Genomic DNA, 24,897 nt, shown 5'->3' on the forward strand with positions numbered 1-24,897 from the left:
GATGTTTCCGTCTCTTCCCTTATAGACTTCCGTGACTCGACCTAGTGTCCACAGATGTTTTGGAACTTTATCTTGATGGACGATGACAACGTCACCTCTTGACACTGTGCGCGACTTGGGAACCTGGTTGGATTGATGGGCAGATCGTAGTTCGAGCAGATATTCCTGTCTCCACCTCTTCCAGAAAAGGTCCACAAGTCTTTGTCTATACATCCATCCTCTGTTGGTGGTGTCAGTCTTCGTACAGGGAACTGATGATGCAACCTTTGTATCTGGAAGTGCTGTTAGATTTTTCCCTATAAGTAGATGGCCGGGAGTGAGAGCGCTGGGCTCATCTGGGTTGGAATGCAAGAAAGTGAGTGGTCTAGAATTCACCACTGCCTCTACTTCGTGCAGCAACGTCACAATTTCTTCGTACGTAAGGCATTGACGTCCGAGCACCTTCCTCAATGAAGCTTTAACGGTGCGCACCATCATCTCCCACATTCCGCCCCACCAGGCCGCCCTCCCTACAATAAGCTTCCAACTGATTCTGTTTGTGGCGACGAAATCCTGCGCTTCTTGGCTCCGTATGACGCTCCAAAGCTACCCTATATCCTTGGCTTCTTTCTTAAAGGTCAGTGCATTGTCGCTAAAAATAGTCGACGGAGTACCCCTCCTTGAAATGAAGCGCCGGAACGCCCTGATGAATGACTTCGTGGTTAAGTCCATAACAAGTTCTAAGTGTACGGCCCTCGAAGTCGCACACGTAAACAATGTAATATATGACTTGGTAGACGATCCCGAAGCCTCCTTGATGTACAGGGGTCCAGCGAAGTCTATGCCGGTAGTGTCAAAGGGGTGTGTGGGTGTCAAACACTCTGTCGGTAAAGGCGCAGTTGGTGCTGCTCCTCTCGGTACACGAAATTTTGCGCAGACCTCACATCGGTGCACGATGGACTTTACCAACTGTCTCGCTTTGATAATCCGCCAACGCTCTCTCAAAGCTGTTAGTGAGGACTGCACCCCGCCATGGAGCATTCGCCGATGAGCACTGTCAGCCAGGAGCGCCACGAACGCATGTTGTTTGGGCAGTAGTATTGGGTGCTTTACCCCTTCCGTATGGTTGGAGTGCTGCAGTCGTCCTGTCAAACGTAGGACTCCGTTGTCGTCCAAGAAGGGCCGCCACTGTGCTATCTTCGACGTATTGGAGATAGCGCCCTTCTCTTTTAACGCAGTCACTTCTTCTGGAAAAGCTTCTGTCTGTACATGTCTGGTACAGAAATCTTCCGCCTCTCCAATTTCAGTAGCACTGAGTGAACCACCGATTTTTGATGTTGAACGACAGTTCCGAATAAACCACGTGATCCAATCTGTAATGCGCAGCACGCGCTGGTGGTTACTATGTCTACTCAGATCAAATAATGCAGGAATGGGACTCTCTTCAGTGTGAGTCATGGTCACGGTGTCTGTTCTTCGTTGGTCTTCAACGGAGTCGAGACAGCTTGGACTTTTAGACGTTAGATCTGGCCAGAATTCCTCGTTCTGTGCTAGCCAGCAGGGACCTTCGAACCATTGCCTGTCGTCGATTAGCTTCTCGACGGTAAGTCCTCTTGTCAGTGCGTCGGCCGAGTTCTCACTCCCTGGGCAGTGCCTCCACTGCTTCGCTTCGCTGTGTACTTGGATCTCCACGACTCTGCTCCGGACAAACGGTCTCCACCGCGTAGCATCACCCTTGATCCAACTCCAAGCAATTGTAGGGTCTGTCCCAGAATGTCACACTTTTTACTACCGCCGCCAGCGATGATCTGACGAAATTGGCAATTCGTACTCCTATCACTGCTCCCATTAGTTCTAACCGTGGGCGCGTGAGCGTCTTGATCGGCGCGACAAGTGTTTTGGCGAAGACCAGTCGCACTTTCTTTTCTTCACACTCATTTCTCGTTCGCAGAAAGGCGCAGGCCCCGTAAGCTTGTCGTGATGCATCTGTGAATACCTGCAGCTCGTAGACGTATTCTGTCCCGTTGACTGGTAACAAACATCTCTCCAGGGATATACTGCACAGCTCTCGTAGCTCTGAACACGAGGATCGCCACAGGGTCGCTAAATCTGCCGGTAGGGGAGCGTCCCTCTGTAGTCCAGCCTTCCATAGTTCTTGGAAAATTATCTTGACCCGGATCGTGTAGGGTGAAATAAAGCCGAGCGGATCAAATATCCTAGCTGCGGCCTGTAGCACTGACCGCTTGTTTACTTGTGTGTCTCTAATGATGCTCAACAGATGTTCTCCAGAGAATGCGAACGTGTCAAGTTCTCGATTCCAGACAACACCGAGCACCTTGCCCTGGGCGGGCTCGTTAAATGATTTGCTCTTCACACCACAGCTGACATCTTGTGGTGACAATGCCTGTTGTATCCCGGCAGCGTTTGAAGCCCATTTTGTTAAGTTCATACCAGCCTCAAGTAATATTTCTTGCGCTCAGTATGCTATATCCAGGGCGTCGTCCACGGTTGGAGCTCGGGTGAGCAGGTCGTCCACGTAAACGGAATTGAGCAACTACTCAGCCAACCTTTCATCGACGTCCAGAAACGACTTGAAGTGAAGCTGCAGGGTAGCGGTTAAGAGAAAAAGGCTCGCTGTCGTCCCAAATGGCACCCTCTTCATTCTCCAGCACTGTAACTGTGGATCCTGATGGTCTGCAGTCGGAACCTCCGAAAACCACAGGAACCTCAACGCGTCTCTGTCTTGACTCCGGACTCGCGCTTGCAGAAAGGCTTTCTCGATATCGGCTGTCAATGCCACTTTGTGTAGCCGGAAACATAGCAGTACTCCAACTAAGTCGGTGTTAAGCTTTGGCCCTTTTTCCAAATGATCATTTAGAGACAACGCCCATGCTGCATGTGACGAGGCGTCAAATACAACTCGTACCCTTGTTGTACTCGAGTTGTTCCGGATGACAGCTCGGTGTGGCATGTAATAAACTAAACTGGATCCGTTGTCCTCCTTGACTTCTTCGGCATGACCATTTTTTATGTAACTTCGGATAACTTCATCATACTCCACTACGGTGTTGTCTCGCTGCAGTCGTTTCATTAACCTCTGCAATCGGTCTTTAGCAACTTCATAGTTATCTTCTAGCGCACTCAGGCCCATCTTCCATTGCAGCGCAACCTCATAACGACCGTTCCTCCTTTCCAAGTTATGTATGAAGTCCTCCAGAACCTCTGCGTTGTGTTCCTGTTTACTGTTAGGTTCCTGGGATATTCCTAGATTGTCCAGTTCCCAGAAACGTTTCAGAATGTCGTCCCCAGAAGTGACCACACCAACCTTCAATATGCACACAGCTGTAGTTGAACTGTCTGTAGTACTGTAGCTGGTCACCGTGGTTGGCCCCTGAAAGGTCAATCCAAAAACGGATTCTACTGCAACCAGTCTTCCGTCACTCTGGCATCTCTTTACTTCTCCTGAGACCAACTTCCACAGCTCGTCGCATCCGATGAGTAGTCCTATTTCGCCTTCACTCCGTACACTAAGGAATAAGAGGTCACCGGCGATGAAGTTGCCGTGGACACGCACAGAAGACACGCATTCGTTACTGGCAGGAGTTTCTTCGAGGTCCTTACAAATGAAGTCAATGGTGGTTGCGCGAACCACATATTCCATGGTGCGAACTGACTTCTTAGCCGAACTTCGACAACTTTGCACTTTCGAATATTGTCCCGACTGGTATCGCCTAACGCTCGAAGTCCTCTCATGTGAGCCTGGACATGATCGTAAAGTGTTCGAAGCCCCACGACATCTTCCGTCGACTTCACTGGTGGGAGTTTTCGCAACCTTGACAGGTGCTCACGTTATATCCGGGTTGTATTCCCGAAACGCTGCTTCAGTATGTCTATAGCATCGTCATAGCATGCCGATGTTGCCTGTAGACCTCGAATAGCTGATGCTGCATCTCCTTTCAACCAAGGTCCTCAAGTATTGAAATTTCTCACTGTTCGTCAACCTTGCGTTCTCATCAACTGCCGTACGATACTGCGCCCAAAACGATATCCAGTTTGTCAACTCGCCTGAGAAGGTTTGGAGTTGCAACTTCGGGAGTTTGACTCCGCTCTGCGTCTGCCCAGGGTTGACTCCGCTCTGTGACTGCACAGGGTCCAGTCTCAACTCATCCAAACGTGACTGGATCTCCACTATGACCTTTACGGTCTTTTCTTCGTAGCTGATTGCGCCTTGATACTCCTCTTCAAGCTCCTCTACTCCAAACAGAGGCTCGATTCCGTCGTTCAACGCTCGAAGTGCTACGTCGGCAGTTTGAAGGTTGCTCAAGAGTGCTTTCAGCGTTACGTCCGTCACTGCTCGGTCAGCTCGGAGCTCAACAACCTCGTTGCAGAGCTCCGTTACCTGAGCCCTTCTGGCCGCTCTCTTGTACTTGACCCGCTCCATTGTTGTTGAACAGAAATCCGGATGAAAATTGCAGTGAGGTCAGCTTCCCGGGTTTCGGCACCATTAAATGTTGAGGAATCCGAAGATCCCTCTCTGTGGAAGAAATGAAGCTGAAGCCTCGCAGTTCTTAGAAAATCCGAAAATTAGAAAAAAACTTCGTCGTCTTTTACATAACATATTCAACACCCTGTGGCTGCCGACGAAGACTAAGTTGCCACCGCTACGCGCCGCGCGACATGCGCTTCCCTGGCGTTCTGTGCCAGTCAGTTTAGTCCTCTGGCAGCCACTGATCGCGCTGCCCCAATAAACTGTGGCTTCCTACTTTGCTGCTTGCCTTTCTTCACCACACGCCCACAGGTTTTGGTGACCCGGTACTTGCAGAGTTCCATGGCGCACGTCATACTTTCACACCCATCGGCAAGTTCGACATACCCGACATCCGCTTCGACCATGTTCACCTGGATATCGTCGGCCCCCTGCCTCCATCGTCCGGGTATCGTTACCTACTCACTGCTGTGGACAGGTACACCAGGTGGCCCGAAGCTACGCCCATGGCGGACATGTCAGCCGAAACCGTGACTTCGGCCTTCCTATCATCCTGGGTGTCCCGTTTCGGCGTCCCGTCCCAGATCACCACTGACAGAGGGCGTCAGTTTGAGAGCAGCCTCTTCAACGCCTTCACAAAGCTGCTCGGCACCACCAGCGCACCACTTCATACCATCCCTGCATCAAACGGCCTCGTCGAGCACCTTCACCGACACCTCAAGACCGCGCTCCTTTCCTTCCCACCACCTTTCCTTCCCTTCCTGCCCACAACCCTTTCCGGTGAAAATTCAGCTAGGCGCTAATCCTGAAGAAAACTCAAGAAGAAGCCTTGAGAGCCTCCTAGCGAGAACAGACAGGACGCCCAGCCGTCGCAGCCCGTGGAACACGGAGTACGCGCGACCTTTGCCTGCACCTGCGGGAAATCTTTCACTACGCTAAAGGGCCTACGGGTCCACGCAAGCCTAAAACGTCATGAGCTGCCAGTGGTCCACAGACCCACCGGTGGAACGCAGAGAGCATCCCAACGTGGCGCAAGAGCAGTACAACAGAGCGCCCAAGCTAGAGATGCCGTCACGACAGCAATGTCTTCCCCGAGTAGAACAAGGGTTTCAGGGGACCCCACAAATGCAACGATTAATGACTTCACCCAGATGTCAGCGGTGGATGCCACCAACCAGGGGCCAGATCCCGTCTTGGCACGTCCATTCAGTCATTCACAGGTAGAGAAGAAGCTTCGGCTTATAGCAGGATCAGAAGGATTGCCGTTCACCTGCCCCGAGTGTGGCCGATCCTTATCCAGGAAAAGTGGTCTTAGCCTACATCGAAAAGCGGCTCACCTTTCCGAATATAATCGAGAAATCACCGTCGCAAGATCAAGGCCTCGTTGGAGCGAGGAAGAGGAATATCGGCTTGCCAAAATGGAGGCAGATATTAGGCGATTCGGAGCGGTGCCCATAAACCTGAATCAGGTCCCCCATGCCAGGTTCACTCATCACCCTTTTGAAGCTCTAAAATTCCATCGGAAGAGCCGAAGATATAGGGCCCTGGTTGATCGACTGATGGCCCAGGCAAACAATGTTGATGAAGTTCAAGACCAGGCAGATATTCCGGATCCGGAGACCGTCGACCCCCCTGAAGCCATCAATCTACCGGAAGTTGCTGAGGTCCCTGCCCTGACCGTAGCGAATGAACAACGGCCCCAGGGGCCCTCACGGGAAGAAATCATTCGAAGAGAGCTCGGTAGGCTTGGAGACCGGGTTTCACCTTCAGTATACCAGGGGCCCGCCTTTCTGATATATCTCGACAGGCTGCTGCGGGTCATGTTGTTTCCCGCTAGTCCAATGATTATTTGCGGGACGTCTTTGCTGTGGAAAGGCCACCAGGACGCTCGTCTACCGTGATTGGCGCCACCAGGGCGCCTTCTCGCACCCGAAGCAAAAGGAAACTCAAGAAGGAGTATGCTTGTGCACAACGGATGTACAGAGAAAAGCGCTCAGCCTTGGCCCGTTCGATCCTCGATGGTTACGTTCACGCTGCAGTCGAGGACGAACGGGCCTTCTTGGACGCATGGGAAGAAATTTTTCTCAGCCAATCCCTCCCCCCCTGCCAAGTCAGCCCAGCCGCACAACGAGTATGGACCCAATGTATATGATATCAGCTATGGACACCAAAGACAGTATGCCGCCACTAGGATCAGCTCCTGGGCCTGACGGCTTTACTCCCCGACTTCTACGTGCGGTGCCCATGCTGTCGCTTCGCATGATTATGAACTTGCTTCTGATAAATGGCAGAGTTCCCACGGTGTTGCGGACAGCTCGCACCATCTTCGTGCCGAAAAAGCAGGATGCCGTCGATCCAAAGGACTACCGACCCATTACAATCGCCTCGGTACTCATCAGGCTCTTTCACCGAATATCGGCAAGGCACCTTCTCCGGCACTTGGATCTCGACTTCAGACAGCGGGCATTCACGCCTGTCGATGGATGTGCCGACAATGTCATCCTTTTGCAGGTAGCTTTGGCAGAGGCTGGGAGGAAGAGAAGGCCGCTCTTTCTAGCTAGCATCGATTTAACGAAGGCCTTTGATCGTGTTACGCGGGATGTCATACTGGTTGCAGCAGAGAGTGCCGGGCTGTCTGAGGGATTCACTCTGTACTTACGGGACCTCTACACCGATTCCCCTACGATCCTGAAGATTGGGACCACCACCAGATTAGTGAAGCCTACGGCGGGAGTTCGGCAAGGGGACCCGCTGTCCCCAGTACTATTTAATTTACTCCTCGACCAGCTGCTGCGGCGAGTAGACCCCCAAATAGGATTCAAGTTGGCCGGTGAAAGTATTGATATAATGGCTTTCGCGGATGACATTGTGATGATGGCTTCGACACAGCAGGGACTCAAAGAGTGGCTTCATCACTGCCACGAATTTTTACTAAAAAGAGGTCTTTCCATCAGCCCGAGTAAATCGTTTACTCTAGCAATGGTCCCGTCGGGCCGGGAAAAGAAATTGAAGGTTGACACGGAGACGAAGTTTACGACGGGAAACATGAAGATCCCTTCTCAAGGACCATCGTTCATGTGGCGATATCTCGGAGTGTCATTTAGAGCCAGCGGTCGAGCTGCGCCAGTGACGACTGACGTTGATGTCATGCTGCACAGAGTTACCAAGGCACCGTTAAAACCGCAACAGAGATTAATCCTGCTCAGACACTATCTCCTGCCAAGGCTTCATCACTGGTTGGTCCTGGGCGCCTGGACATTGGGGTTCCTCAAAAAAATCGATCTCAGAGTGAGAACTGCGGTACGCGATTGGTTGAAGCTCCCCCATGATATGCCCATGGACTTTTATTACGCGCCTATTTCGCATGGGGGACTTGGTACACCTAACCTTCAGACCGGCATTCCAGTCCTACAATGCCGAAGGCTCCAGGGACTCAAGACCTCAACAAGTCTAGTAGTGCGTGCGGCAATGACATCTCATCAAATGAAAGAGACCCTGGCAAAGGCAAAGGGGGCCTCCCGTTTCCATGGCCGTCTAGTCTCGTCGAGAAGCAGCGTCGTAAAGTTCTGGGCAACCAAGCTCTATAATTCCAACGACGGACGGGCCATGCGAACCGCAAGTGACGTCCCCCAGGCCCATACCTGGTTGAGTGAAGGCAGTAGATTAATGGCGGGCCGTCAGTTCATTGACATGGTAAAGCTCAGAATAAACGTGCCACACTAGATCCACAAGAGGCCAGAGGGAACCAACGGTTCTGTGTCGGGCTGGTTGTTGGGCAAATGAAACACTCTCCCATATCCTACAAGTCTGCCACCGAACCCACGGAACCAGATGCCGGCTTCATGACAGTGTGATGTCTTACATAAATAAAAGGCTACAAGAGGCCGGGTGGGCAACAACGAGAGAGTTACTATACGGCGTGGGACTGAGACTGTGGTCCTGCATGGCCAAATAGTCGGTACTGGAATAGCGCTCGATCTGGCGAATGAAAATAAAATATTGAAATACCCCAGAGATGACTTGTTGTCACAGATCGAGCGGATTACCCAGCGGAGGTGCCAACGGTTGCCGGAGTAAGTATGTCATTCAGAGGTGCGTGAGCCAAGCGGAGTGCGGATGTCCTTCGATAAATGAGACTCAAGAACGATGATATCAAGATGTTGACTGTCATTGCGATGCAAGGTGGAGTGTCATCCAGGTACCTGTCATCCACGGAGTATATTAATCTCATCAAGCTGCTAGCCCACGCCCTAGCAACCCGGGTCCGATGTGCCAGAAGAAGACTGAAACCGGTCCAGTGTTCAGCAGGATGCAGGATATCAGAAACCATCACGCACGTTATTGAGAGCTGTCCACGGACCCATGGGGCGCGAGTCAGCAGGCATAATGTTGTAGTGGACAGTATTAAGAAGAACGTTGAGAAAAACAGAATACAAGTCCACAACGAGCCGTCTATCAAGGTTGGGGACATAGTATATAAACCTGATTTGGTCTTTTCTACTGCCTAGCAGCCATTATGGACGTCCAAGTTCGCGGGGAGTATCGCATCCTAGCAACCTTTGCCCAGGAAAAAGTCAGGAAGTATACAGTACCCGGACTGGAACAAAAGATCAAAGAACTGACGGACTGCCCCGACGTTCTCCACCAGCCGGTCACGTTTACGGAGCGTGGGATCTTAGAATGATGTGCAAGGGCCTTTTTCCGGTCGCATGGATGGACGTCGACGGCACTTGCACATCTCAGGACGAATCTTCAGCTTAACCGGATCGTGTAGTGGAATTTTGGGCGGATGTCTTTTTACAGGAGTCAGACGTTGCCTTATTCGAGGATCCCACCCAGAGTCCGGGGGCCGTCATGTTGACTCCCTTGTTGATGCACTACGCCGGCAGAACTCCGCCCCCGGCCTGGATGGTATCACGGCGGCACGGCTAAGGCTCCTCCCGGAAGAGATTGTAGCTGCCTTGTGTAATCTCCTTTTATGGTTGGGCCGCCTCCCCCCCCCCCGTGTTTGCTTATGGCGCGTACTGTTCTACTGCCCAAGAAGGTTATCAGCACGGCCCCGGAGCACTTTAGACCTATTGCCATTGCGTCTATAGTAACACGTACCCTGCATCGCGTCCTCGACCGTAAGCTGCGCGGCGCTATATCGCTTAACGAAATTCAAAGGGCGTTCCGAGCAACCGATGGTACATTCGAGAATATTTACCTACTTAGGTATCTGCTACGGGACGCCCGCAAGCGGTTTCGCTCTGGCAACTATAGATCTCCAGCGTGCCTTTGACAGCGTACCTTTTTCCGCGGTTGAGCACGCCCTGAGAGGCCGGAATGTTGACGAGGTTTTTATTACCTACCTTGCAAACTATTACGCTCAGTCCTCGATCACGCTTGAAATGGGTGGCGCAAGCAGGAACGTCCGCCCAAGGCAGGGTGTACGGCAGGGGGACCCGTTGTCCCCACTGCTTTTCAATCTTGTTATAGATGCATTTATTGCTAGCTTGCCCCCTCAGACCGGCCCCGAGGTCCAGGGTCGCCGTGTGGCCGCCATGGCCTTCGCGGACGATATTGTTCTTCTGGCCGAAACTCTGGGTGGCCTGCAGCATCTGCTCGATACGTTTACTTTGTTTACGGCATCTTGCGGGCTACACATTAACGTGGCGAAATCCGCCACGCTCAGCATGATCCCATCCGGCCGTCAAAAGCTATGTAGAGTTGTCGATTCCTCTTACAAAGTTGGTTCTGAGGACCTACCAATAATGACTATTAACGATCACATGCCGTACCTTGGGGTACGTATTGACAGTTTCGGCAGGGTGATCTCTCAAATTTCATCAATTGAGGAGCAGCTGAAGGCGTTGCGGGTCTCCCCACTAAAACCGCACCAGAAATTAATCCTACTGATTACTGTTCTATTTTTTACCTACGATTGGTCAGTAGCTGATATTTCCATCCCCCTCCTACAGCGGTGTGACAAGAGCGTGAGGCGGTTTGTAAAAGCATTTCTACATCTTCCGCATGACACCCCCAGTGCGTTTCTGTATGCATCGGTCGCTGACGGGGGATTGGGTATCCCCTGTTTCGAATTAGCCATCCCCCGGATCAGGCTCAATCGGGTGCTGCGTATGAGTACCAGACCGGAAGATGATTTTCTGGTTGCGGTCTGTGGCTGACCCTTGTATGCAAAGGACACCTTTAAACTGCAGGGTATTCTAAGTAGAGGTACTTGCCCTCTTGGCACCAAAGAGGCACAGCGTTCATACTGGGCTACTAGGCTTTGGTGCACAACCGACGGGAAATGACTTATGGAAGCCAGGGGCAATCCCCCAACTACCTGGATTTGTGACCCACCTAGGTTCCTGTCCGTCGCTGAATACGTGAATCTGGTGAAATTACGTATCCACGCTCTACCGACTCGGGTGCGCTGTGGCAGGGGGAGGAATAAGGTTACTCGGTGTAGTGCGGGTTGCCCTATGTCTAAGACTATCCAGCACGTATTGCAGGCCTGCCCCCGCACTCATGGCCCTAGGGTCAAGTGTCATGACTCTATTGTATCGAAAATCAAAAGTCATTTAGAACACGAGGGTACGCATGTGTAAAAGGAACCCTGTATCAAGGTTAATGGCAATGCCTCTAAACCTGAGTTGGTGTTTTGCAGGGATGGTGTAGCCCTCATCATGGACGTCCAGATCAGGGAAGAGTACAAGCCGCTGTCGTCCTTTGCCATGAGAATGTACGGAAGTACTCCTGCCCGGGATTCCCCGAGAAGATCACGGAACTCACTGATGCTATTCAGGTGCGTCACGCTCCTGTGACGTTCACTTCGAGGGGGATCCTGGAAAGGGGTGCTCTCTCCTCACTACGGGACTTCGGCTGGACGAAGCGGGGCGTGGCTCTCCTCTCTCTGTTCGTCTGTCTAGGGTCGCTGAGTTGTTTTCGCACTTTTCATCGTGCAACTTTTCACCGATTATAAGGTTAATCTTCCTCAAAAAGATAAATATTTATTCATTGTATGTACTGAATAAAGAGTTCATAGCTACATGTCACAAACGACGAATACCTGCCATGTTTTTGAAATACAATCTATTCAAAGACGAGTGACAGGCGGGAGTAAGAATAATGTTAGACCATTGTATCTCGGAGACACCCCACTTTGGGACAGTGCTGGGGATTTTGGTCCCACCTCTAATTTTAATGCTACCTCAGGTATTGCTATTTATGCTAAATATAAATTTAATGCTATATTATATTTAATGCTATAAATTTGCTATAAATTTATGCTATAAATTTAATGCTACCTCGTTATTATGGCAGCCTGTCAGGGGATAGGTCCTGATTGATCGGTCGATTGGCCTAACTGTGGAAAGTTTTTTTTAAGAAAAGGGGCCTAGGATTACATCTTAGGAAATGTGATTCAGTTCTATATAACCTATATATATATAAGAGTTCATACTGCACGATAAAATGTCATGTGGACACGTAAAAAACTTGTACTTATCGCCGACAAGGAAGTTGAGCTCGCGTCGATACCTACTGTTGGCTTCATTAACATTGAACTCGAAAGGCACGTGGCAAACCGCACTGTGGAACAAATTAAAAACAGGAGGAAACGAGCGGATTACAAGGCGTTAGTCATAGAGGCGAAAGAATGGTGTGCGGCCTATGCCCTCCCCTCTTCCCAGTAGTGTATCTCCCAGGACAGGGCATAGTCGGGCTCATCAGCGGCCGTCTGAGGGAATCTCTGAGACAAGGGACCCAACATCATCCTCCCCCACAGGATTGAGTGATGGTCTCGGGTCTAGGGACTAGGACCGATTTATCGCTACTAGAGCAGATCGAGGAGCACGTTCGGTTAATGCCCGACACCACGGAGACCCCCCCCCCCCTTTTTTTTCCGAGGATAACTGCTTGACGGATCATCCGGAAGGGCAAACCCAGACTCTACCCTCCTCTGATAGACGTCGGCTAAAAAAAAGCCTATATGACGTCCTGATGTTGTTTTGCCTAAACAGAGAACCTGGGAGTAACACTTCATTACAGAACATTATAAAAGCTTTCCTGCAGGGGGATTCTTCGTTTGCGAATGTTGACCATTGGTTCAAAATAGTTGCGACGAGACCTAGTGGACGGCAGCAAAGCCCCCTTGGACCTACGCGCCAGCGTCGTACCAGACCAGCTCGGAATGAACCATCCAGGAGGACACTCCGAAGACGGCAGTATGCTGAGTACCAGCAGCTCTTCCACAGGAACAAACGGAAGCTGGCACCTAAGATCCTCGATGGAAACAATCAGGACAACGGTAGACCGGAGGAAGTTCTGGACTTTTGGTCGCGGGTGCTGTCTACTGCTCCGGATGACTTCACGGGCCTGGACATTCGTGACCACGGGGAAGACGTCAGATTTGAAGTTATCACGGCGGACGATGTCCGGAGGGCGTTGGTTGGCATGAAATCGGCTCCAGATCCCGACAGCATGACGTGCGAGGCTATGAAGGGCATCCCGGCGGAGGATTTGGCTGCCGTCTTCAACCTGTTGCTGCGGGTAAGCCGCCTGCCCCCCTTATTGACAGGCGCTCGGACTATCTTCATACCTAAGAACTTCGAATTTCGCCCGATTACTATTGCGCCCGTTACGGTTCGGGTTTTCCACCAGGTGCTGGACCACCACCTTAGACACTCCATTAAAGAGCACAAAGTCCAAAGTATTTTTAAACACACGGACGGGACGTTTGAGAATTACTGCGAACTCTGTTAAGAGAGGCCAGAAAGAAATGTCGCGGTGTAGCGCTCGTATCTATAGATCTCCGACGAGCCTTCGATTCCGTCCCGCTCGCGGCCATATTCAAAGCCCTGGAGCTTCGTCGCATCGACCCTATTGTGAGAAGCTACATTCAAAATTTCTATGAGGCTAGCTCTGTAACGCTGGAGTTTAATGGAGCCACCAAGATCGTCAGGCCTGCGAAGGGGGTACGTCAAGGGGACCCACTATCTCCCCTCCTATTTAATCTTATCATAGATGGATTCTTGGCGGCCCTTCCTGAACATGTGGGACCTGAGATTCAGGAACAACGTCTGAATGCGTTAGCATTTGCCGATGATTTGATACTCTTGGCGGAAACCCCAGCTGGGCTCTAACATGTAGTTGACCAGTTTACCCTGTTCACTGGCGCTAACGGCTTTGAAATCAATGTGAGGAAGTGCACCTCCCTCACCTTCACACCCTCGGAAAGGCAGAAGTTAGTTACTGTCACTCCATGTCGCTTTTTTGTGGGAGAAGAAGTAATTCCGGATTTGTCTGTTTCCGTGAAGTTAAAATACTTTGGCGTTTCGGTAGACTCATTCGCGCGTGTGTTTTCATGTATTGAAACAGCGGGCGAAGACTTACTGGCCCTACGCACCTACCCGTTAAAGCCGCACCAGAAGATGGCCATCGTTCTGTACTACTATCTGCCCGGACTGACTTGTGAGTGGTCAGTATCGGACACCAGCCTTCCGATGCTGCAGAAGTATGACCGTCTTGTACGTCGGTGTGTCAGAGAGTTTATGCATCTTCCTCATGACATACCCAGTGGATTCCTTTATACTAAACTAGCTGATAGCGGGTTGGGATTTGCATGCCTGGAGTACAGTCTGCAGCGTATAAGGTTGTCCCGGCTGCCACCCAAGAAAAGGAGGAAGAGCCATACCTAACAGCATTAGCTACGTCACCTTTTTTCATAAAGGAATGTAACAAAATCAAACGGCACTTGCAGGTCGGCAGCCACGATCTTACATCTAAATCGGCCCAGCAACACTACTGGAGGATCCACCTGCTCGGCACTACAGACGGACGAGGCCTGAAAGAAATATGGACATCCCCTTCACCCTTTTGGATCAGAGACCCTCCAGCCTTTCTGTCCAGCGCCGAGTGGGTGGACCTCATTAAGCACCGCATTCACGCCCTACCAACCCGGGTAAGATGTACACGTGGCCGATTTAAGATAACCAGTGTCAGTGCGGGGTGCCACTATGCCGAGACAATCACCTAAAATATTCTGTTGCAGGATTTAACGATGAGGTCATGGAGATGACTGAGGCCGCGAGGGTCTTTCACGTGCCTGTAACCTTTTCTGAATGGGGTTGCTTAAAGAGGAAGGCCAGCGATGTTTTAAAGGACCTTGGTTTGTCCCCCCGGTGCCTGGCCCTTCTTTGTCTCTTTGTGTGTCTAGGGTCACCGTATTGCTTTAGATTTTTCTTTAGGTCAACCGGCCGTGTGTAAGCGTTTTAAGCTCTTCCTTAAAAAGAGCAAATAATTTATTGTACTTCTCATGCAATAAAAAGTTGATAGCTAAATCTCACAAAGGACGACCAAGTATCATACCCACCATGTTTTTGAAATACAATCCATTCAAAGTCGAGTAATAGGCGGCAGTAAGAATTATCTGCTTTCCCCCTGTCATCCAGCAACTTGGAAGCCCGACAAGAGGAGGCGACGACTCTTGTCTCAATGCCGGGGGCGTGTGGCTCCCCCCTGTTATCCAGCGACTGGGAGGCAGGTGTTGAGGGACAGGAAAGGGTCCGTACGTGCCTGTCGCCATTAGCGAGACCGTGTTGCGGCGGTCTGTCACCCAGTGAATTGGGCGCTGGCGGCTCGTGTGTGCGGTTGGGGGTCATACGATGCCCGCTGCAAGCCGTGGTGATGCGCAACACATAGCCTCTCCCATGGAAATGGTCAACTCCACCTTCTCGTGGTGCTACCTGTTACCCCTGATACCGCTTCGGCGGGGCAGGGAACTAACGGAGCTCTGGCCTACCCCCCGCTGCCTTGGGCTGCCAACCCGGGACGGCGGATAATCCGCTGGGTACAAGCAACGAAATTCAACAAAGAGGAAGCCGGCGCCGTGGGGCGTCGGCTCCTAGCGCTAACCTGCGCCCGACGGACCAGCCCGCACCGGTCCAAGACTCGTCACCCGACCGCAGAATCCCGAACAGTTTTCCCTGTTCCTGTGGTCAAAGCTTCGCAACAAGAAGAGGCCTACGTGTGCACGCCACTCATCATCAGCATCCTATCCCGGAACCATCTACGACAGAGGCACGGTCTCATGAGCCTGAACCTGGGACTGGACCAACTGGACGTAGTACTGCTACCGTCTCTCCACCTCCCGGTGGAGCTTCTTCATCGGCTGCTTTATCTCCGGGCCCAGTCCAGCCTGCCAGAGCCACCTGCACGATGTGCGGCGCCTCCTTCAAGACTCAATGGGGACTTAGCCTTCATCGTCGAGCGGCGCACCCCACAAGTTACCACGCCTCCATCAACACCCAACGAGTAAAGGCGAGATGGGATCCGGAGGAGGAGCTCATATTGCCCAGAACTGAAGTGCGCCTTCTCCGCCAGGCCAACCCACCCCGTTTCATCAATCAAGCGCTCCTGGAGCTACACCCAGATCGCAGTTTGGAGGCGATAAAGTACCATAGGAAGATGGCGTCTTATCGGCGTCTGCTGCAGGCTAGTTCCATCTCAAATCGAACAATCCGGTACACTTGATGTCTCGAATAAACGGAAAAAAAATATATGTTGAAGCCATCGGTGAGTTAGGAGAAATAAACGCTTTCCGAATTCTCTGCGCTGCGCGGTTCGGGAAATAGGAGAGGAGGAAAAAACTGCCTCTCATAAGGCGACGTCGCCGCGAGCGGGTTTGAGCGTTCGCTACAAGGCTATTTCTTCTCCCATTATAGTAATTTCTTGATCTGGCTTTAGACCACTTAGGGCACAATAGGATCCTTCGTTGGCAGTGCTGTACCGGTTTTTGTTTGTCTGCAAAAAAATATCAAAGTTGACTCAAAGTGCCGAAAAACACCATATTCACTGCAGCTTTGCGGACGATGTACAAAACGGATAAGACTGAGCTTTATGCCGTTTAATTTGTCATTCATAGGGCTATCGAATGATGTATAATTTGTTGCTCTACTCTGTAAGGAACGTAAGCAATACCTCTTTTAGTAGCACCACACCAACGAAAAATGACGAATTTCGGAAGCCTTTATCTAAAAAAACCCACCAAAAACTTACCTCGAAAATTTTATATGTTGTAGGTAGTTCCTTAGATTATGCACAGAAGCAAAATCAAAATTCGGACTTGATCGGTAGGCGCACTGTGAATTTTTTGCCAACCCTATACGCGGAGCGCATTCAAGCGGAGGCACCGTGTCCCGCATGTTGCAAAATCGAATTTTCCAAAGGGACTTTCAACTTCTGTCTTCATATAAAAAGTAAATGCTGTCATTTGAAACCATTCTGAGGTTTCAAGGTTTCCTTTTCAAGGTTCTGAGCGTTTGCGTTCATAACAATGGTGTAATCGCTGAATCTAGATTGTGGAGCAACCAGATGTGCTCGCATTTTTTGCGGGATGTCACACATGAATTGCAAGTGCTGGGAGCAAGGGAAGAACAGAATGATTTTACATCTTTGTAAGAAGGATATCTGTTCAGGGTTATTCTAAACAAGCATATTTACTGTACGCATTATGGCAGGAGGGACGCAGTGACTTCCAGTATTCTTTGAAACATTTCCTTTCCTACGGCCTCATGACCTCGGACGGGGGAAATTGCACTGAGGAAAATGTTGTAGTGTCATACGCACACACTCAAGGCTAATTCATGGTGCATTTTGCGAACCTTGCCGAAACAGCCCGACCGGCGCCGCTGTCCAATATGTCATTCGGTTCAACATGCTGCGACCATGGGAAGGTCCTGATCGCATTTACTTCCTGAAGACACCTTGCGCAAAGTTTCGCCTACACACAGAAGACGCTTCACTCACTTCTCGACTACAGAAGTGCATGGAGTGCCCTTATACAGAGTGTGCGACGACATCTGCATTACTGTAGTGTGTCGTCCTGGTATCACACCTACCTCAATGGCCTCTTCGTTGTACAGTGCTGATCGTGTGGATTTCGCTGACTACCGCCTCATACACAAGAAAAAAAGTGCTATAGACAAAGGATTTTCGCTTTGCTTCGGAGATCGGCCATATCTGCCATAAAGATTGTGGTTCCAGCAGATCAAGCCGAAGGCGTAACAGAAGTGGGTCAGCTATCAGAAGCTGCTTCAAGTACTTCACAGCAAAGGTGGCTGAATCACAACACGCAGCAATGTTGCCCACATTTGAAAGAAAATCTGACAAGAACCTGCCATCAAAAGTAACATTAAGGAAAGTGGCTTCCACAACGGCCTAAAGCAGTTCATGACACGAGCACTCTCATCCACCCAGAATGCTCTGCATAACTTACGTTACCTTCTTACCTTCGTCACCTTGTCTTCTTCGCTGTCAAGTTCTTGTTATTCTGTGTACTGTAAATATGCTTCGATATGATCACCGTGGACAAATATACCTCTTATAAAAACGCAGAAGCATTCTAAAGCATTCTGTTCTTGACGGGATCCCAGCACTTGCAGTGCATGTGTGTCATCCCGCAAAAAATGTGAGCACATATGATTGCTCCACAATCTACATTCAGCGATTACAACACTATTATGAACGCAAGCGCTCAGAACGGTTTCAAATGATAGCAATTACTTTTTATGTAAAGACAGAAGTTGAAAGTCCCTTTGGAAAATTCGATTTTGCAACACGCGGGACACGGTGCCACGGCTTGAATGCGCTCTGCGTATAGGGCTGGCAAAAAAATCACAGTGCGCCTACTGATAAAGTCCGACTTTTGATTTTTCTTCTGTGCATAGTCTAAGGAACTACCTACAACATATAAAATTTTCGAGGCAAGTTTTTGGTGGGGTTTTTTAGATAAAGGCTTCCGAAATTCGACATTTTTCGGTGGTATGGTGTTACTGAAAGAGGTATCCCTTACGTTCCTGACAGAGTAGAGCAACAAATTATACATCATTCGATAGCCACATGAATGACAAATTAAACGGCATAAAGCTCAATCTTATCCGTTTTGTACATCGTCCGCAAAGTTGCAGTGAATATGGTGCTTTTCGGCACTTTCAGTCAACTTTGATATTTTTTTGTAGACAAACAAAAACGGACACACCACTGCCAACGCAGGATCGTATTGTGCCCTAAGTGGTCTAAAGCCAGATCAAGAAATTTATATAATGCGACAAGAAATAGCCTTGTAGCGAACGCTCAAACCCGCGCGCGACGACATCGTCTTATGAGAGGCAGTTTTTTCCTCCTCTCCTACTTCCCGAACCGCGCAGCGCTGAGAATTCGGAAAGCGTTTATTTCTCCTAACTCACCGATGGCTTCAACATATATTTTTTTCCCGTTCATTCGAGACATCAAGTGTACCGGACTGTTCGATTTGAGATGGAACTAGCCTGCAGCGACTTCTATGTGAAGAAGATGGCAACGAACCCGAGGACCTGGGGCCTCCTGCAGCAGAAGATCCCACTCCCGCACAGGATGTGCCCTCATCAAAGGGAACCAGCCACGACGGAGGAGGACGGCCATTTTTCTCTCTCACCGGTCCACCCCCCTGCACCAGCGCCCCCGGCTGAGATCCAGGCCGCCATGCTCTCTCAACGAGCAGTCGTCATTAAAGAATTACAGAAGATTGTGGACAGACCGCCACTGCATGGGTTCCAGGCGGCCCGCCTTTTAGATCTGGCCAGACAGACCATCATTAGACAGGACACCTTGATAGAGCTGAACAATTACACAAGGGATGTCTTCGTCGCCCCGGCCTCGGGTCGCCCTGGGGATGCGACAGCCCCAGCCCGTCAACACCATTCACAACGCCTTCAACGACCACAGCGGCCGCTGAGTCGCCGCAGGACGAAACGTATAGAGTACATCCGCCTTCAACACATCTTCCGGCGACGACAATCCGATTGTGCCCGCTCTGTCCTCGATGGTTACGCGAAAGCTGCAGTCGAGGACGAGCGGGCCTTCTTGGACGCCTGGCAGGAAACTATGACGGGCCACTCACCGGCTCCTCCCGGTCCACGTCCCACACCGAGAACCCGTACTTTCCATCCTCTTTACCTGGCCACAGCTCAAGAAATCAAGGTCAATATGCCTCCTGTCAACTCTGCCCCGGGCCCTGATAACTTCACTAGCAGGAGCCTCCGTGCGGTCCCCATGGTTATACTCAGGGTGTTGCTCAACCTGTTTGTGCTCTACGGGTCCGTTCCAACATGCTTCAGGAACGCCATAACAGTGTTCGTTCCGAAGAAGCCGGGAGCATCTTTACAAACAGAGTTCAGGCCTTTCATCATCACCTCCGTGCTGCTGCGGCTCTATCACCGGACCCTAGCCAGGAGACTCTCTCTTCAGCTTGACCTTGACTACCGCCAGCGCGCCTTCGTTCCTGTGGATTGTTGTGCTGAAAACATTACGTTACTCAGGACATCCATGGATGAGGCGTGCATGAAAGGGAGGTCGCTTTTCCTGGCTGTCGTGGATTTAGCGAAGGCATTTGATAGAGTCACCAGGGAAGTCATCTTCGCAGCAGCACAGGAGGCTGGCCTGTCTCCCGACTTCATCAATTATATCAAGGATATGTATGGGGACGCCCCTACACTTCTTCGGATCGGAACGTCCACCACGCTTGTACATCCCACGACGGGAGTGAGACAGGGTGACCCTCTGTCTCCGATCCTCTTTAACCTTGTCCTCGATGGCTTCCTGAGGAGGGGCGGCAGAGGCACTGGCTTCAGCATTGGAGATGCCACCCTGGATACCATGGCGTTCGCCGACGACCTGATCTTCGTGGCGTCTTCTCCCGTTGGCCTACAACATCGCTTGTCCGAGGCATCCACCTACTTGACGGCTAGGGGCCTCGACATTAACAAAAACAAGACCTTCACCATCTCCATGGTGTACTCCGGGCGTGACAAGAAGACGAAGACCGACGCGTCAGCCAAGCTCCAAGTAGCTGGACATACGTTGCCGGCGGCCGGCGCTGACTTCGCCTGGAGATACCTGGGAGTGGAATTCACTTTGACCGGCAGACCACCGCCACCTACGCAAGAGGTCTCGGATCTCCTCCACAAAGTCCAAGAGGCGCCCCTTAAGCCTCAGCAAAGGCTCGTCATCGTCCGGTACTACCTCACCCCAGACTGTACCACCGCCTGGTGCTGGACCATTGGACCAGATAACTCTTGGACCGCCTAGATATCAACATCAGGGCCGCCGTCCGCCGCTGGACGAAGCTGCCGCATGATACCCCAACTGCTTATTTTCATGCGCCAGTGGCTTACGGCGGCGCGGGGATTCCCTCCCTGAGAACTGGTATCCCCACTCTCCAGCGAACGAGGATCCATTCCCTGAGCGAGTCCTCTCACCCAGTTGTCCAGCAAGCCATGACTACTACCTGCATGGCAGAGGCTCTACGGAAGGCTGAGGCAGCGTCCACCTATGAGGGGCGACTCCTACGTTCATCTGCGGTCGTGAAGAAATTCTGGAGTAGGAGGCTTTACCTAACGAACGACGGGAGAGCTCTGGCGGATGCCTCCTAAGTTCCAGCCGCCCACGCTTGGATTGGCGAGGGCACAAGGGCCATACAAGGACGGCAATTCATCGACGCCCTCAAGATCCTGGTGAACGCCCTCCCCTGCCGTACCAGGTCCGGTCGTGGCGTCGTGTCCGAGAAGAGATCTCGGGCTGGGTGTCAATCTGACGAGACCCTGGCCCGTATCCTGCAAACGTGTCACCGGACCCATGGTGCTCGCACACGTCGCCACGACAACATCGTCAAGTACGTCGCAAAGAGGCTGAGAGAAGTTGGATGGCAAACTAGCGTGGAACCCATCTTCCGTGGGCCCGAGGGTTCCCTCAAGGCAGATCTGGTGGCAAAGCGAAACGACCAGACTGTCATCCTCGACGCGCAGGTGGTTGGAACTGGCATTGCTCTGGAGTTGGCCCGTGGCCACAAAGTGCTAAAGTATGGACGACAAGATATATGTGATGAATTGCGTGGCGCGGGTGCCGACCCTCTAGTATCAAGTGTCACTTTATCCTTTAGGGGGGCGTGGGCCCGCGCCAGTGCGGACACACTTCTCGACATGGGACTCAACAAAAAAGATCGCAATGATAACCATCGTAAACTTACAAGGGAGTGTGCGGTCGTACAAAATCTTTGGGCATATGACCTCGGTGGACCCCCATCGGTGATGGAGGTGCGGGCCCCCGAGGCACGCAGTTTTTCTTGCCCCGTTTGTCAGTTATTTTTGGGCAAGTGTATTTCGAGGGTATGTCTTCCCTTTGTTAAGACAGAATTGTGTAAAAGAAAATAGCTAAATGACACAAAGGACGACCAAGTATCATACCCACCATGTTTTTGAAATTCACATGCATTCACAATGCAAATGGATTCATCCTACACGTGGAGTCCGCCAGGGGGACCCACTCAGCCTAGCCCTGTTTCATTTCGTCGTCGATGGAATCCTGCAGTTCCTACCCAGCAACGTGGGCGTCGGTGTTGGCTCTACCATCGTCAACGCGATTGCGTTTGCCGACGACCTGGTGCTGTGTGCGTCCTCGCCGGTTGGCTTGCGGCACCTCCAGACGCTGGCGGAGCAGTACTTTACACCACGTGGACTGCTGTTCAATATCTCCAAACGCCGCACACTGAGTCTCCTGGCGGCGTGTAGGGAGAAGAAGGCCGTGGTAAAACCTGTGACCTTTCAATTGCTTGGGAAGGCATTGCCTGTATCTACCGCATCGACGGAGTGGAGCTACCTGGGGGTCACTTTTAACACCTTTGGGCCCCTTCCACCGTCCCCTGCGGAGCACCTTCGGATGCTGGGCCGTCTTCACAGTGCTCCCTTGAAGCCGCAGCAGCGGTTGCTCATCCTCAAGAGTCTTCGTTCTTCCCCGGTTGCTGCACCAGCTAGTGCTTGGAGGCTGTAGGCTCAACGTCCTCCACGAATTGGACACCATCACCAGGGCGGCGATACGACACTGGCTCCGGCTTCCCCTGGATGTCCCGGCGGCATTTTTTTCACGGCTCTCAGCGTGACCGAGGACTGGGGGTTCCGGCCATGGTGACCCAGGTTCCACTGCTCCGCTTGGCTCGACTGGTGAATCTGGCCTATTCGTCTTGGGATGCTGTGGTGGCTGCTTTCTACTTCCCCTCCAGCGCTCCGAGGTCTCCTGGGCCACCAGGGATGCTACTTGGGAGGGGCGTCTTCTGGCTTCCCCTGCTCAGGTCCGCACGGACTGGGCGCGGAGGCTGACTGCTTTAAGCGAGGGTCGTGGGCTGCGGGAGGCTTCTGCGGTGCCCGGGACCCATGCCTGGATCGCCGACGGGTCCAGACTGCTGGAGGGCCGTAACTTCGTGGACGTGGTCAAGGTCCGCATTAACGCCATTCCGACAAGGGCTACGTCCTCCCATGGGCGGCCTGGCCTGCAGACGGGTTGCAGACTTGGATGTTCCGCCACTGAAACCCTGGCACATGCGACACAGCACTGCCCTGCTACCAACGCGCACGACATCGGAGACACGACCGAATAGCGATGCACCTGGCAAGGGGTCTCCGTAGCAAGGGTTGGCACGTCCAGCGGGAGCGCCACATCCGTACCTCTGCTGGCCTGCGCAAGCCCGACATAGTAGCGCAGCGCCCTGACGCCATCTGGGTTGTGGACGTTCAGGTGGTGGGATGCGGTCGCCCTTTCAACGCCCTTCACCGTTAGAAGAGCAGGGTTTACGACACCATCTATGTGGCGGATGCGCTCAGGGGCGCGGCCTCCCCTTCGACTCCGGTGATGTTTACGTCGGCCACTATTAACATCCGGGGCGTCTGGTCGTCTGAGTCCGCAGAGGCGATGCGTCATCTCGGCCTCTCGGTGTCTCATCTACGGCTCGCTGCTGTGACGGCTCTGGAGGGGACCGTGGCTGCCTGGAGGGCCTTCAAGAGTGCAACCGCGAGATCTCCGCTGCCCTATATTGCGAGGGGACGAAGGCCCTCTTGTTGTAAGGCGTGCTCCCGCCTGGTAGGAGGCGCGTATTAGGCCCCCATTAACGGGGGGCAGTCATGTATTTTTTTCTTTGCTGGTGGTGACTCCGCCCACTCATGCTGGAGGAATGTGTGTAATTAACATTTTCATAGCTAAATGACACAAAGGACGACCAAGTATCATACCCATCATGTTTTTAAAATCACCCAACCCAACCTCACCCAACTCAACGCTCTCCTCTCCGAGGCGTCCCAGTGCGAGGAGTCTGCGCCTTGGTGTTCCTAAGTGCCAGACCTTGTCCCTCATTCCGTCAGGCAGGGATAAGAAGATAAAGGTGGCTGCTACCAAGTTCTTCCTGGACTCAAGTCTGCTCCCGATGGCCAGTGGTTGGCTTATGGCGCTACCTCGGCGTTCAGTTCGGCGTTGAAGGCCTTGCCCCTGCATCGGTTCAGGTGCTCCTTCGCCTCCTTCAGCGACTTCGTGTTGCACCCTTGAAACCGCAATAACGGCTCTACTTACTGAAGTGATACGTCATCCCAAGGTTCTACCACCGTCTGCCCTTTAGACGCCTTTCCTTGGCCTTGTTGCGCCGCTTAGACCTACAGATCAGGGCTGCGGTTCGGACCTGGCTTCGCCTCCCGCATGACGTCCCTGTTGCCTACATCTACGCAACCGTGGCGGTCTGGGTGTACCCTCGTTGCAGCTGACTGCGCCCCGCCTCAAGTTAACTAGGCTGCGACGGATGCTGCTCTCTCCAATCGCTGCTTTTCGTGAGGCGGCATCTTCCTGGGGTACCACTCGGGATATGCGCAGCGCAGAATTGGCCCTTACCAGGGAGGGCCGCCTCCTGGACTCCATCGACGCAGCGAGGGCTTCTGGGCCTCCTCTCTCTATATTGCCGAGTTCCTACCGCCCATTCCTGGATTTCTGACGGCTCCCGGATGCTGCGTGGGCCGCTTTTGTGGACGCCATTCGACTACGGATCAACGCCTTACCTACACGCTCCAGAACTGCGAGAGGCGTCGACACCCCCAGGGCCTGTAGGGCGGGCTGTCTCGCCCGCGGAGCACGTTTCCCGGTCAAGGAGACCCTCTCCCACGTCCTCCAAAGGTGTCACCGTACCCATGGGGAGAGGGTGCGTCGACATGATGATGTCCTCGCCTACGTGTGTGGTCGTCTCAACCAGGCTGGCTGGACGGTTCTCCGAGAGCCCATTATTTCTACATCATTGGGAGCCCGGAAGCCTGACATCGTCTGCAGACGTGAAGTCGACTCGGCGATCCTGGACGTTCAGGTGGTGGGAGGCCGGTCCCTACACATGGCCCACCAGGACAAGGCGGCATACTGCTCGACTACTAGGTTATCAGCTTTGTCCAGAATGAGTGTCCGGGCCTTCCCTTGATCTCGTCCATCACTCTAAACTTCCGTGGCATTTGCGAACGGCGTTCGACGCGGGACATCCTCTCTCTGGCTCTGGCCAAGTCGGACCTACGGACAGTGGCGGTCCGGGCACTAGAAGGCTCCTCTAGGGTTTGGCG

At 52.2% G+C, this 24,897-nt stretch overlaps 1 protein-coding gene across 1 annotated transcript; it reads right to left on the reverse strand.

The window, feature by feature from the left end:
• Positions 1-2,533: 2,533 nt before the first annotated feature.
• Positions 2,534-3,640, reverse strand: LOC135371474 (uncharacterized). The gene has a single exon (XM_064605523.1). It carries the CDS (start codon positions 3,638-3,640, stop codon positions 2,534-2,536), a length of 1,107 nt encoding a protein of 368 aa, XP_064461593.1.
• Between the last annotated feature and the right edge of the window lie 21,257 nt (positions 3,641-24,897).

The sequence above is a fragment of the Ornithodoros turicata genome, unplaced genomic scaffold (genome assembly GCF_037126465.1).
Source record: "Ornithodoros turicata isolate Travis unplaced genomic scaffold, ASM3712646v1 Chromosome11, whole genome shotgun sequence".
NCBI lineage: Eukaryota > Metazoa > Arthropoda > Arachnida > Ixodida > Argasidae > Ornithodoros > Ornithodoros turicata.

Bases quoted from the DNA above. Each gene is read 5' to 3' on its own strand.
- LOC135371474 (XM_064605523.1), bottom strand. From the start codon at position 3,640: ATGGAATATGTGGTTCGCGCAACCACCATTGACTTCATTTGTAAGGAC.